Source organism: Schistocerca gregaria, chromosome 1 (assembly GCF_023897955.1).
Source record: "Schistocerca gregaria isolate iqSchGreg1 chromosome 1, iqSchGreg1.2, whole genome shotgun sequence".
Lineage (NCBI taxonomy): Eukaryota > Metazoa > Arthropoda > Insecta > Orthoptera > Acrididae > Schistocerca > Schistocerca gregaria.
In genome coordinates, this window is record NC_064920.1 from 1,035,130,855 (window position 1) to 1,035,145,554 (window position 14,700).

Here is a 14,700-nt window from a genome sequence, read left to right on the forward strand (position 1 = left end):
CCTGAATAATTTCTTTTATCTCATCATACATTTCATCAATTTCTTCATCATCTGCAGAGCCAGTTGGCATATAAACTTGTACTACTGTCGTAGACATGGGCTTTGTGAATATCTTGGCCACAATAATGCGTTCACTATGCTGTTTGTAGTAGCTTACCCGCATTCCTATTTTGCTATTCATTATTAAACCTACTCCTGCATTACCCCTATTTGATTTTGTATTTATAACCCTGTTTTCACCTGACCAAAAGTCTTGTTCCTCCTGCCACCGAACTTCACTAATTCCCACTATATCTAACTTTAACCTATCCATTTCCCTTTTTAAATTTTCTAACCTACCGGCCCGATTAAGGGATCTGACATTCCACGCTCCGATCCGTAGAATGCCAGTTTTCTTTCTCCTGATAACGACGTCCTCCTGAGTAATCCCCGCCTGGAGATCCGAATGGGGGACTATTTTACCTCCGGAATATTTTACCCAAGAGGACGTCATCATCATTTAATCATACAGTAAAGCTGCATGTCCTCGGGATAAATTACGGCTGTAGTTTCCCCTTGCTTTCAGCCGTTCGCAGTACCAGCACAGCTAGGCCGTTTTGGTTAATGTTGCAAGGCCAGATCAGTCAATCATCCAGACTGTTGCCCCTGCAACTACTGAAGAGGCTGCTGCCCCTCTTCAGGAACCACATGTTTGTCTGGCCTCTCAACAGATACCCCTCCGTTGTGGTTGCACCTACGGTACGGCCATCTGTATCGCTGAGGCACGCAAGCCTCCCCACCAACGGCAAGATCCATGGTTCATGGGGGGGGGGGGGGGGGGGGGGGTGGATATATGTACCGCATTTAAAATTGACACTGTCTGTAATCCCGAATTCATGTTACTTCTGGGTCAAAATTTTACCACAGCCGCTAATCGAACGAATCGCGCACGCCTGTGAATTATTAGTGTTGGAAAACGAACAATAAAACATGCCCCCTCTCACATCCTGTAGCCCCACAGTCACCAAGGTACTAACACTTCTGTCCCTTTGCTTAGTTCATGACCGAATTCACCAATTAAAATTAGACATATCTTGATATTACTGTCTCTGTAAGTATTTTTGTTTGTTACTGAACAGGAAAACTACACTCGTCAGAAGCTCTCAGCGTTGGTTGACTTTTTGTTGTCACGGTTGCTGCTCAAATTTTCTATGTATTGTTCGCGTGGACAGTAATAAACGTTTTCCAACTCTGTCAAATTAATAAACGAAAAGCGATAGTTTGCTTTTGTTCTACAGTATTAATTTATTGTTAGCCGGTTTTCGTTTGCAAGGCCATCATCAGACATTTGCTGACTACGGTTGCCAAAGGAGTTAAAATGTTTGTAAACGACCTGACAAAGAAGTTACGCATTTAAATTGGCGCACGAAAGCACAGTAAATGATATCTTTGACAGTGTGGTGTTAATCCAATGTAAAAAGTAAAAAGTTGAAGAATAAATAAATATAACGGAGACTAAACAGGAAAAAACTTTAACACAAAACTGGAAAACCATGCTTACATAACAGGTTATATTAATAAACAAAACCAATAAAATAAAATAAAATTAGTACTAGACAAGAATACTTGAAGAGGTATAAAAGAGCGTGATACAAAAACCAAACACACGAATTAGCAGTTGCAGCTACAGAATATATGAAGAACTTAAGGAATATCAACAAGCTAAACAGAAATGAATAAATGCAAGAAAATAGAGGAACGTAAGAGAACATATAGTAAATGCCATCTTTGAGAATGTAGTGGTACTGCATTTCAAAAAGTAAAAAGTTGATCTATATACAAGGAAGCAAACAGGAAAACCATTAATGCTGTACTCAAAAGGGAGCAAACAAGAAAAACACGCTCAAAAACGGTGCCTATGTAACAGTTCGCATTAAATAAATGAACAGAGTAAAATAAAAACAGTACTTGACGAGACAATTTCAAGAGGTATTAAAAAAATGGTTCAAATAGCTCTGAGCACTATGGGACTCAACATCTGTGGTCATCAGTCCCCTAGAACGTAGAACTACTTAAACCTAACTAACCCAAGGACATCACAAACATCCATGACCGAGGCAGGATTCGAACCTGCGACCGCATCAGTCGCGCGGTTCCGGACTGAGCGCCTAGAACCGCTAGAGAAACATGGAAAGTAATACAAGAGCCAATTAAAAGAAAGAGTTAACAACAGTGAACTGACTGTGGGGAGCAATGAAAAACTCATTTTTTTTATAATTTTGTAACAAGCGTAACAACAGTGTGGCACATATGTTTCTGAGAGTAGAACTGTAAAAAAACAAATCGTCTCTGTTATTTCCTACGAATTCTTTCAAGTGTTTATTGTGCCATCCGAAAAAAATAGTAACAAGTTGATGGGTTCAGAAATGAAGCCCCCAGGTTACGGTCGGTTAGCACCAATTCATAGGTAGGGCAAAGTTTGCAGCGTCACGACTTCAGCTTTTCATGTTGTGGTAAATAATGAAGTTACTCAGGTCACGCCATTGCAATCTGGATGTTTCCACCTGCACTTTTCCATGGCACATCTCGAATGGTATCACATTCGTTACATGTGGAAATCCGGCCTTTTACGTCTTTCTGTTCCAGATTGCAGCTACCATCCCGGTGATCAACCGTTTGTGCGCACTGCGGCGTTTCAGGTCGTGAACTTGTGAACTCGTTTGTGGCGCGATTCTTGCCGCTATAGCTGAGGTAGCCGCTAGCCAGCCACTACGTACCCCCACCAAGCCACCATCGAGCTGTTTTTGTTTTCCTCCTTCCCCCCACTCTTCCGCCTTCATGATACGACTCACGATGCTTAGATGCCTGACGGTTTCATAGGCCGGCGGCTGTATGTGGTAGACGCAGCTTTCTTGCAGCAAGGACGCACAACGTAAAAGCGCGCTAGAGTATCATTACGGAGCCCGTGGTCGCAGGAAACGACACGATGTCTCTAGTTTCCTGTGCTGATGGGAGAAAGTGGCAGGTAAGCAAGGTGTTCGCTGCTTATCGTTCTATTTAACATTTAGAATATTCGCCCGGGAAATTTTTGGAGCTAATTACGGAAGATATTTTACTTCTGTATTTATTGTTCCTGATAAAATTAGGGTTACGAGGCAAACTATTACTTCTAAACTGAGATCCTTCTATAATTCTACTAACATCATGTTAGATTTAGGTTTACACAAATAAAATAACAATGACACTAGGACAGCTATAAGACTATTAGTTGGACAATCAATGGTAAAGAAAGAACTAAGACTGTAAGCAGTTTGTAGCAACTTTAGATTTACGCTGTGGAATATTAATATTTCTATAACAATGCCGAAGTAGCAGACACTTTACAGCGACTGTCTTCATGTCTTTGACGAACGGCCGCTAAAATGAATACAGTACCTGTTCTAAGCTGTTCTTTCTGTCTACCTAACAATTTGAAAAACGTTCTTTTACCCTGCTGAGAAAGAACTAAAACTTCCTTCTTGATAGTTTTCATAGAAATTCCGTATAACTGCTGTGTTCCAAGAATAGAAATTACTGGAGGAGTATCCGGTGTACATGCCGGCTTTCGAAACTGGACCCTGTTAACTGTCGAAGCAGCTCTTCAGTAGCTATGCAGCCGCCAACTGATGCCTTGCCGGCACGGTAGCTCAGCGTGCTCGGTCAGAGCCGGTTGGCCTCTGTAATAAAAACTGAGTGGAAGGATCAGCCACCGAACTTGAACAGGATGTATTGTGACGTCCGCAACGACCAAACTTGAACGATCATTTAAAAAAAAGGAAAATGCCCCCAAGATACCGTACTCGGGGACGAATTCAGCTCTTCCATATTCCACTCACCCAATGTTCGCTCAGCCATGGGATGGATGTCCCGACTTGAAATATTTGCGTAATAATTTCCGAGGAATGTGAAAAGCGCTATTCAGTTTCTCGCTGGGGAAAAGCTATGTAAATGAGCAACATCCAAAAGACATTGTGTTGATTTTAGTGACTTTATGCGACAGCAACACTGATGTAGCGCATTCACAAATTCCATTCTGTTTTATCATAGTTACTGCATGAATATGTTTGGTTGAAATGGAGTGCAAAAGTAGACAAACATGGGCTGTACCCGAAGGTTACGAAACTTGCTGTTTAGTTTCCAGAGGGAAATACAGGGTTGGCCTTAGCTGGAGCGGGGCCATGCCCATAGCTTCCGCGCTGAACTCTCCCCCCCCCCCCCCCCCCCCATCCAACCTCTCTACAACACAGGTAATACATCTCCGTCGCGTTCAAAAGAATTCTAAGTTTCGTCACTGACATATTACCAATATATCAAGACTGTCACTACAGCAGACTTTCCGTTGTGATAAGAAAGTAATTAATCGGAGAAGGAATTTCAATAGGTAATATGATAATTACTAAAATGTCAATAACAAAAACTAACTTAGCTACGGGAATCCTTCCTTTTTAATGAAATTCATAGTAAAATGAGGTTCACAAGTCTTGTTCGGGAAGTAGTTAAATGTTTTCATCACTTGACTCTATATTTACAAGAAATTAAATGAGTTGTAGATTATAAAGTGTTTTCTGCCGTACACACTTAATGAAAACATCTTTTCCTTACTTTTTACGAGCATATTCATCAATATCATCTTCAGAATTCAATTCTGAAGCAAAGTCGTCTTCGACTGACAGCATTGCAAGGGAAACCAGCGTTCTTGCGTGATGCTGCCTCTGGTAAGGTTTAAACGTGAAAAGCTCCTTTCAGCTTAAGCGACAGTCAATGGCACGATTAGCAAAATTCTATAGGTAATATAAATGTTGGCAAATGGCTTTTCAATGTCATTTAAGTATTTCAATATCAACATAGTTTTCACATCCTCTGGCACCATTTCCGTGAACACTTCAGGAGGCGTGATGCAACAACGTCTTTCGAACGTTCACCATTTATGTTTACACTTAGCTCCTTCTCAAGATTTTTACTACGTAGCACTTTTCAATTCTTCGTCCTGTACTATTTTAAACTTTCTGGAGACAACAAGAAGCTGAACATTTCGGAATATAAAGCCTGTTGGCCAAGCTTTCTTTCAAGCTTTTTAACACCGTGTCAACGACAGGGGAGAAAAAATCGATATTGTGTTTCTCTTCTGGAGGTTAAACTGTGAAAACAATGTCGTCCCCTTCATAATGAAACTGCTTAGCCCTCTTGCCAATTCTCCTTTTTTTCAAATTTTGGTTCAATCTGTAAACTATCAGCTATCTCTTTCGCTGTTGTGTGTGCATTAACGAAACCTTCCTCACCTAAATTCTCAATAAACTTCACTAGTCCTTAGATGGGTTTAGTTGCTACTTTAACATCGTTTTCTCATTCAGCTGCCCTACTTGCGTTAAACACCTTTGAGGTGGTCATACCATATCACAATGCATATAACAAACATGAAGCTTTTTAATTCGTTCACAGCAAGCGAGTGTGCTCCGCTCTTTGTTTTCGATTCTATTATGCTGTTGCTCACATCAAGAAGGCTATCTCTGACTTCTCTTGCCTGGTGCCTACATCTTACTTTCCCATCAAGTATCTGAAAGCTTCTCCACTGTTAAAGTTGGTACTCTGTCCGATACGATTTCCCATCTCTGAGTGGATGCACCGAAACATATATATTCTTTGAATTATATCAAAACATGTAAGTGCATTTGCTGTAGATTTTGCCACATCTGATAACACAAGATTAAGACTGTGGTTGGCACGTGGCCTATAAAATTCTCTTGGATTGCACTGTAGGATTGTGGCTTGAACACCACTTCGACAACATTGTGTATTTGCGCCATCATTGTAATTTTGGCCACTCTATTCATGAGTGGCTCAAATGGCTCTGAGCACTATGGGACTTAACTTCTGAGGTTATCAGTCCTCCTAGAACTTAGAACTACTTAAAACTAACTAAGGATATCACACACATCCATGCCCGAGGCAGGATTTGAACCTGCGACAGTAACGGTCGCGCAGTTCCAGACTGTAGCGCCTAGAAACGCTCGGCCACCCCACGCGGCCTTAATCGTGAATATCGAGCGCTTGTTCATGTCTTTTCGACTAAAGGGTATGTCAAACTGTCAGGAGTACAATCAAGTATGGCAAAACAATGCTGTTTTTTTTTTACTTTGTTGGCAAGCAAATTTATGAACTCATTTGAATGTTTTTCCCAAGATAAAGGCCATGAATTGCTTAAGTTTTTTCTGCAAAACAGAGTCAAATTCTGCTATAATTTCGATGAAATAAAGAATATTATCATTATTTTCTTGATAGAGCTTGTCACCGGTTCCCCTTAAGGTCATATTACGTTGAGACAGGTTACCTGATATTGAGTGCAATTCGTTTTAGAACCTGACACCAATGTTACTTCTCTTTTTCCAGTAGTTCAAGGTCAGTTTGATCAATACCACTTTTTTGTTTCAAACGTATCTCACATTCTATAATTCTTTTTTGCTCTTGAAGCAGGTTTCCTCAATGAACCCATTCACTTGACACCTTGTTTGAGGGAGTTCCAAAAGTTTACAACAAAAACAAAAAACTTTGTCGGTAGATTTCGAATACACAAGCCATTTACGATCCCTTTTTTCTCCATTTAGTAAAGTTCTTTTGTAAAAGTGAGTTGAGAAAGTTACTCTGTTTTCATTTAAGGGATACTCAAAATTTATAAATTTTGTAGGGCCTTTCCGTACAGTTTCATTTATCATACAGGGTGTTAATGTTTTAGGCCAGGTGCCTGTGCCCGAATTTTGTGATTACTCCACCGATCTGTACTACTAGGCCTACCTGAATGTGGGATAGCAGGAGGTTCGCACCAAATGGTTCAAATGGTACTGAGCACTATGGGACTTAACTTCTGAGGTCATCAGTCCCCTAGAACTTAGAACTAATTAACCCTAACTAACCTAAGGACATCACACACATCCATGCCCGAGGCAGGATTCGAACCTGCGGCCGTAGCGGTCGCGCGGTTCCAGACTGCAGCGCCTAGAACCGCTCGGCCACAGCGGCCGGCGAGGTTCGCACTCCGATGCTTAATGTTCATTTGTGTCTAAAGCATCACATGATGAGAGGCTGTTGTTCATGCCATTGTCCTTAAAGCACACTTTAGTCTCACTGCCTGAATTTGCAGGACGAAGAAGTTTTTCGAAAGCGCCTTTTTGCGAGTTCAAAAACTGTTAATGTTGTAGCTTTTTCTTGATCTTTTGAGCACCTGAATCGTATTTTCTATATCTGTCCCTTTCGCTAGACATTTCTCGGTTGGCACTTTGAATTTCACAGGACAGGCAAAATCACTATCTTCCCCCAGAGTGCACACACAACACGTAAAACGGGATGGCCTGGATAAGTACCGTACTTTTAAACTGGCGACAATGAACAAATCATTCTGTGGAAAACACCTGCTGACGGAAGAATGTAATGCTTGTTAGCCACAACAACGAGTAGAAAGGTCGCGGAGAGGCGCTGAGAATCACTGAATCGCGTGCGTCTTAATTTACGCATAAGCAGTAGTCATGTGTTGGCAATAGATATTGCTATATCGCATCAGTATCATAGCCGCTGGTTCCCTTGACTCCGATGCAGGCTTCATTTTCTAAGACGTACTCCAGTGGCCATAACCGTGTCACAGTGGGTATATAACTGAATTACATTACACTAAAAGTAGTTTAAAAAACACATTATTGTTTTCAGTTTTTAATAACAAAATTGCGGGTGGCCATTTTCAAATTACCTTCTAATGTGTTGCGCGGTGCCTTTTGCGGTTCCAAGGTTTGCACATGCCTTGAGAAATGCAGTTAGGTATATTACTGGAAACGTGTCTGTGACAGGAAGATTAGTTCCTTCCTGTTAGTGTTTAGCAACTCATTCCGTCGTTAGGTCATTAACGACGGAGTACTTGTTTGTGCGGGATGAAGAAAAAAGCGGCCGTGGGCTTTGAGAGACTCCACTTGTGAGTCACCTGTGTTACGACAATAACAGTTTGTTCGCTAAAATTCGATATTTGACAGGGAGTAAACCACAGTTATAGTCATGTTAATCCCGTCATGAACAAACATGGACAAGAACTCTCAAAACTTCAACCGACAACAGGCACACTGTAATAAGTTTAAAATCAAAATCCGTTATAGTTGGCGACACTGTCGAAGTGTATTGTAGGGGAGGGAGATCTATGGAGTAGGCATCGCATACTGTGCTTATCACCAACATGAAACTGAAATTTGAACTTGACTTTTGGTTGTATTCTTTTGTTTACATTATCAGCAAACGAACGAAACTGTAATATTACACGTGTTTGTTCTGTTTCTGCAAATTTATTTATTAGTATCAACAACAAAGAAATGTTGTACAACGGAAGCATATGCATGAAAGGAGGCAATGTATATTCATTCTTATCTATATTAAAACAACTGTAGCGTGTTCTGTTTTTTAAAAATTAAAGTAGACACTTTAAACAATAATTACAGCTATAGATATCCATAACATCGAGCCAAAACGATACATCGGATTACTAAGTTAAAGTATCGAGTTACATGTATTTACACTGAAGCACCAAAGAAACTGGTACACCTGCCTAACATCGTGTACTACCGCAACACGACGTGGCATAGACTCGACTAATGTCTGAAGTAGCGCTCGAGAGAATTGTCACCATGAATCCCGCAGGGCCGTCCATTAATCTGTAAGGCTCCAAGAGGGTCGAGATTCATCTGAACAGCACGCTGCAAGGCGTCACAGATATGCTCAATAACGTTCATATTTGGAGAGTTCGGTCGCCAGTGGAAGTGTTTAAACTCAGAAGAGCGTTCCTCGAGCCACGCTGTAGCAATTCTGGACGTGTGGTGTGTCGCGCTGTCCTGCTGGATTGTCCATGTCCGTCGGAAATCACAATGGGCGTGAATGGGTCAGTCGTATCTAGAGGTGTCAGGGGTCCCGTATCACTCCAATTGCACACGGCACACACCATTAGTGTCTCCACCAGCTTCAACAGTTCCCTGCTGACATACAGGATCTATGGATTCATGAGGTTGTCTCCATACCCGTACACGTCCGTCTGCTCGATACAATTTGAAAAGAGACTCGTTCCACTAGGCAACATGTTTCCAGTCATCAATAGTCCAATGTCGGTGTTGACGGGCCCAGGCGAGGCGTAAAGCTTTGTTGTGCAGTCATCAAAGATAAACGGCTCCTAAAGCCCATATCGATGATGTTTTGTTGACTGGTTCGCACGCCAGCTGTTGATGGCCCAGCATTGAAATCTGCGGCAATTGCTCAAGGGTCACTTTTTGTTGCTCTTCAGTCGTCCTTGGTTCCGATCTTGCAGTATCTTTTTCCGGCCGCAGTGATGTCGGACATTTGATGTTTTACCGGATTCGCGGTACTTTCATGAAATGGTCGTACGGGAAACTCCCCACTTCATCGCTACCTCAGACATGCTGTGTTCCATCGCTCGTGCGCCGACTGTACCACGACACTCACTCACTCAAATGTTGATAACCTGCCATCGTAGAAGCAGCAACCAGTCTAACCCAGACACTTGTCTTATATCGGAGTTGCCGACCGCAGCGCCGTATTCTGCCTGTTTGCATTTCTCTGTATTTGTATATGCTTGCCTATACCAGTTTCCTTGGCGCTTCAGTGCATTTGTCGAAAGCAGGGCGAGTTCTTAAAATTCTCATTTTTTTGTGTATCACAATCTGTGAATCTGGCGAGGTAGGTCATGAAAATATTTACGAAGGGAGTTAGAAAGGCTTGTACCCGATCCCCATTGTTTTTCAGTCGGTACATTTAGCAAACAATTAAGGGAGCAACAAGTTTGGAAAGGAAATTAAAATGCAGGGAGAAGAAATGAAAACTAGGAGGTTTGCCGATGGCATTTTAATTCTATCGGACGGCAAAGGACGTAGAAAGGCAGTTGAATGGAATAGATAGTGCGTTGCACTGAAGTTCTAAGATGAACGTCAACAAAATCAAAACAAGGATAACAGGCTGTCGTCAACGTCAAATTAAAGTAGGCGATTCAGGGGAATTAATTAGATTGGGAAATGACACTTAAATTAATACCTGTAGACGAGTTTGTGACCAGCAAAATAACTGACAGTGGTCAGATCAGAGGATATAAAATACAGACTGGCAATTGCAAGAAAAAACGTTTCTGAAAAAGGAAGATTTAACAGCGAATACAAAGCTGTGTGTTACGAATTTTTTTCCTTTTTCTCGAAGTATTTGTATTTTGAAAAGTGAAACGTGAAACATGAATGATAAAAGTTCATGTTAGAAACGAACGGAATGGGGTGACCAGATTTCCAAAGCCAAAATATGGAACTCAGGTTGGAATTTTAAATGAATCCACATTTTGTGGAAACTTGTGTTAATACTATACTTATGTGGTAGATTCGTGTTAAACTACTTGGTTTATGCCACAACTGCAGAGATTATCGTACTATTTTCTTAAAATTCACTCTAACAAAATTTCAAAATACCTTGCATTACTAATCGAGAAGATATATTGCTTTATTATTGTCACATGTAAACACAAAATATAACTTCGTCACGAAGTCTTTAACTAGGGTAGAAAATGATTACTATTTACATAGGTTACTTATTTTTCAATCTCAGTTGGGCTGGAAGTTTCGTTGTGAGTAGATTCTGAAAAAAAAAATTTCCATATATATTTCACAGAAGACTGAGTCATTCAGGAGTTCAGGAATCTGTTTTCAATCGGAATTTTATAAGAATCAACATATAAAGTATCCTGCAAATGAATTTCAGTTATAACTATATCCTTAACGGCTTCGGCACTAAACTTCTGCCGGCCGCAGTGGCCCAGCGGTTCTAGGCGCTACAGTCTGGACCCGCGCGACCGCTACGGTCGCAGGTTCGAATCCTGCCTCGGGCATGGATGTGTGTGATGTCCTTAGGTTAGTTAGGTTTAAGTAGTTCTAAGTTCTAGGGGACTGATGACCTCAGCAGTAATGTCCCATAGTGCTCAGAGCTATTTTGAACTAAACCTATTCTTTCCATGGATTTATAAATCATTCGTGATCGAGAACACTCTTTCTGCAGTAGCATTACTGCAAGGTAGAGCTAGCACAAACGCAGTTATGAGCTGCAAATACTTGCAGCAGTTATCCTGAGATGTAAGGAAGTTTGACAATGGTTTAATCAAAGAGTGTATTTTCTTTATCCTTCCGGTATGACCACGTTTACTCTTCATTTTGTTATGCGACACGTTATTTAAAAACGGGGTATTTCAAAACAACGGGACGGTTAATGACAAACGGGACAACATACGTCCCATACGTACTTTGTCGGGTAAACAGGACACTTACGCTAAATAGGGGACGATCACGTAAAAAACGGGAATGCGTCACCCTAGAAAAGAAGCTTTTGAAATGTGGTGCTACAGAATAATTCTGAATTAACTGAGGAGGTACAGAATCGAATGGGGAAAAAAAGAAATTTATTGCACAGCTTGGCTAAAAAGAAGCGGTTAGTTGAGGAGACACATCCTGATGCGTCAAGGAATCATCCATTTGGTAATTGGGGGGGGGGGGGGGGAGAGTAAAAATGGCAGAGGAAGACCAGGGCTTGACCACAGGAAACAGATTCAAATGGATGCAGGTTGCGGTAAGTCAGAGGCGGTGGCAAAGGGCGGGGGGGATATTACACTGGTTAAAATGACTTCAGAAATCAGTGAATATATTACTCCACCAGTTAAAACACATTTTAACAAAAGAATAAAAGTGGCAAATAGCTTACTATCTAAACCAAAATACAGGGTGTCCGGAAAGTTTTTCCCAGATTACATAAATTGATAACTCGGGCTAGAAGTAGGATACAAATATGAAACTGGTGTCTAATTGTTCACAAACTAGGAAAGTTTTTTCCACACACCAGTAAACTTCCACATGAGTCATGAAGTGCACCAGAGGCAGTCCCAAAGGTGAATGTTTGGTGCGGGCTATTGCACGACCGAATTACCGGGCCATTCTTCTTCGCTGACGCTACCATCACATCTGTTGTGTATCTGGGCAACTGTATGCTGTTCCTCAGCTGCTTCAGTATCACCTCGATGTCTTGTTTCAGCAAGACGGTGCACCGCCTTATTGGTGTTTGGACGTCCGTGCCTATCTAAATATGACCTTTCCTGGGCGATGGATTGGTCGTGATGGGCCAACGGTTTGGCCTCCACGCTCTCCTGACATATCCCTATTAGACTTAATTTTATGGGGTTATGTCAAGGACGAGGTCCACCGGACACGTGTACCAGATCTTGAAACCCTGCGGCAACGGATAACCACAGTCGTTGAATCGATCCCTCAAGTGATGTTGGCTAATGTGTGGGCGGAAAAAGAATATCGCCTAGATGTGCTACGTGCTACCAATGGTGCTCATGTGGAAGTTTACTGATGTGTGAAAAAAAAACTTTGATAGTTCGTAAACAATTACACCAGTTTCATATTTGTATCTTACTTCTAGCCTGAGTTGTCAATTTATGTAATCAGGGAAAGACTTTTCGGACACCCTGTATATCATTTAACTTCAAATGGGCGTCTTATTATTTGTTTTTTACCCTGTACTCCAAAACAGTTACCAAGAACTACTTTAAGGAACGCCAAATTTTACCAGTTTGTCGGTGGAGGACTGCAACTCTCCTTTTGTTAAGCGACATTCCATTCCCCCAAACTCCCATCCCCCCTCCCCCATTAGCCCCCCTCCCGCCTTGGCCGACTTCCAGAATCGCCCCTGGTAGTAGCGCAGGGATGAAGAGGCTTTCACGATACAGAACCGCATGGAAAGATACAGCAAACCAGTCTAAAGAAAACAGTAATCGTGTCACAAGAACTAAATTTGAGAACAACACTAACAGTTTTGTATCTTAAACGATTGATAATTACCCACTCAATTTTGTACCTCAAAGTAAATTACTTTGACACCTTTGAGGCAAGTGCACTACTGGCCATTAAAATTTCTACACTAAGAAGAAATGCAGATGGTAAACGGGTATTCGTTGGACAAATATATTATACTAGAACTGACATGTGATTACATTTTCACGCAATTTGGGTGCATAGATCCTGAGAAACCAGTACCCACAACAACCATCTCTGACCGTAATAACGGCATTGATACGCCTGGGCATTGAGTCAAACAGAGCTTGGATGGCGTGTACAGGTACAGCTGCCCATGCAACTTTTACACGATACCACATTTCATCAAAAGTAGTGACTGGCGTATGGTGACGAGCCAGTTGCTCGGCCACCATTGACCAGACGTTATCAATCAGTGAGTGTGCTGGCCAGGGCAGCAGTCGAACATTTCCTGTATCCAGAAAGGCCCCTACAGGACCTGCAACATGCGGTCGTGCATTATCCTGCTGAAATGTGGGGTTTCGCAGGGATCGAATGAAGGGTAGAGCCACGGGTCGTAACACATCTGGAATGTAAAGTCCACTGTTCAAAGTGACGTCAATGCGAACAAGAGGTGATCGAGACGTGTAACCAATGGCACCCCATACCATCACGCCGGGTGATACGCCAGTTTTTTCGATGACGAATACACGCTTCCAATATGCATTCACCGCGATGTCGCCAAACACGGAAGCGACCATCATGATGCTGTAAACAGAACCTGGATTCACCCGAAAAAATGACCTTTTGCCATTCGTGCACCCAGGTTCGTCGTTGAGTACACCATCGCAGGCGCTCCTGTCTGTGATGCAGCGTCAAGGGTAAACGCAGCCATGGTCACCGAGCTGATAGTTGTTGTCTTGCAAACGTCCCCATCTGTTGACTCAGGGATGGAGACGTGGCTGCACGATCCGTTACAGCTATGCGGGTAAGATGCCTGTCATCTCGACTGCTAGTGATACGAGGCCGTTGGGATCTAGCACGGCGTTCCGTATTACCCTCCTGAACCCACCGATTCCATATTCTGCTAACAGTCACTGGATCTCGACCAACACGAGCAGCAATGTCGCGATACGATAAACCGCAATCGCGATGGCTACAATCCGACCTTTATCAAAGTCGGAAACGTGATGGTACGCTTTTCTCCTCCTTACACGAGGCATCACAACAACGTTTCACCAGGCAACGCCGGTCAACTGCTGTTTGTGTATGAGAAGTCGGTTGGAAACTTTACTCATGTCAGCACGTTGTAGGTGTCGCCACCGGCGCCATTCTTGTGTGAATGCTCTGAAAAGCTAATCATTTGCGTAACACAGCATCTTCTTCCTGTCGGTTAAATTTCGCGTCTGTAATATGTAATATTCGTGGTGTAGCAATTTTAATGGCCAGTAGTTTGTTTCGTTGGTATATGGAAAATACATAGTCTTCTACTACTCGTTTGATTATGAGTGCAAACTTTTAAAATAATTGCCGGAAATTACATCCTCATTGCGTTAGCAAATTTATTGGGTTACTTTCGCCCTTCTAATTTTTTTTTATGTTGACTGTCATAATTAATCCTGTGGTGCACTTGTCCACTGCAGTGGACAGCTGTTAACTGTCCAGTTTCTAAGTACCGTATTTTGCAACATTGTGGAGAATATGGACCAGGCAATCAGCTTTGACAAGTTTATCATTTTCAGCTAAAAGAACTGTATAAATGGGAAGCTTTCTGCCGAAACTGACGTTAGTGTTGTTAGCGGCGAATGCCGGACAATCCATTCTTCTC

At 42.0% G+C, this 14,700-nt stretch overlaps 1 protein-coding gene across 1 annotated transcript in view; it reads left to right on the forward strand.

The window, feature by feature from the left end:
- The first annotated feature begins 2,719 nt into the window (after nucleotides 1-2,719).
- The window catches only part of LOC126279537 (UDP-glycosyltransferase UGT5-like), a 107,155-nt gene continuing 95,174 nt past the window's right edge, over nucleotides 2,720-14,700 (forward strand). Inside the window, exon 1 of the mRNA XM_049979686.1 lies at nucleotides 2,720-3,004. Within this exon, the coding sequence (XP_049835643.1) occupies nucleotides 2,966-3,004 (39 nt within the window). The 5' untranslated portion in view covers nucleotides 2,720-2,965. The remainder of the gene's footprint in view (nucleotides 3,005-14,700) is intronic.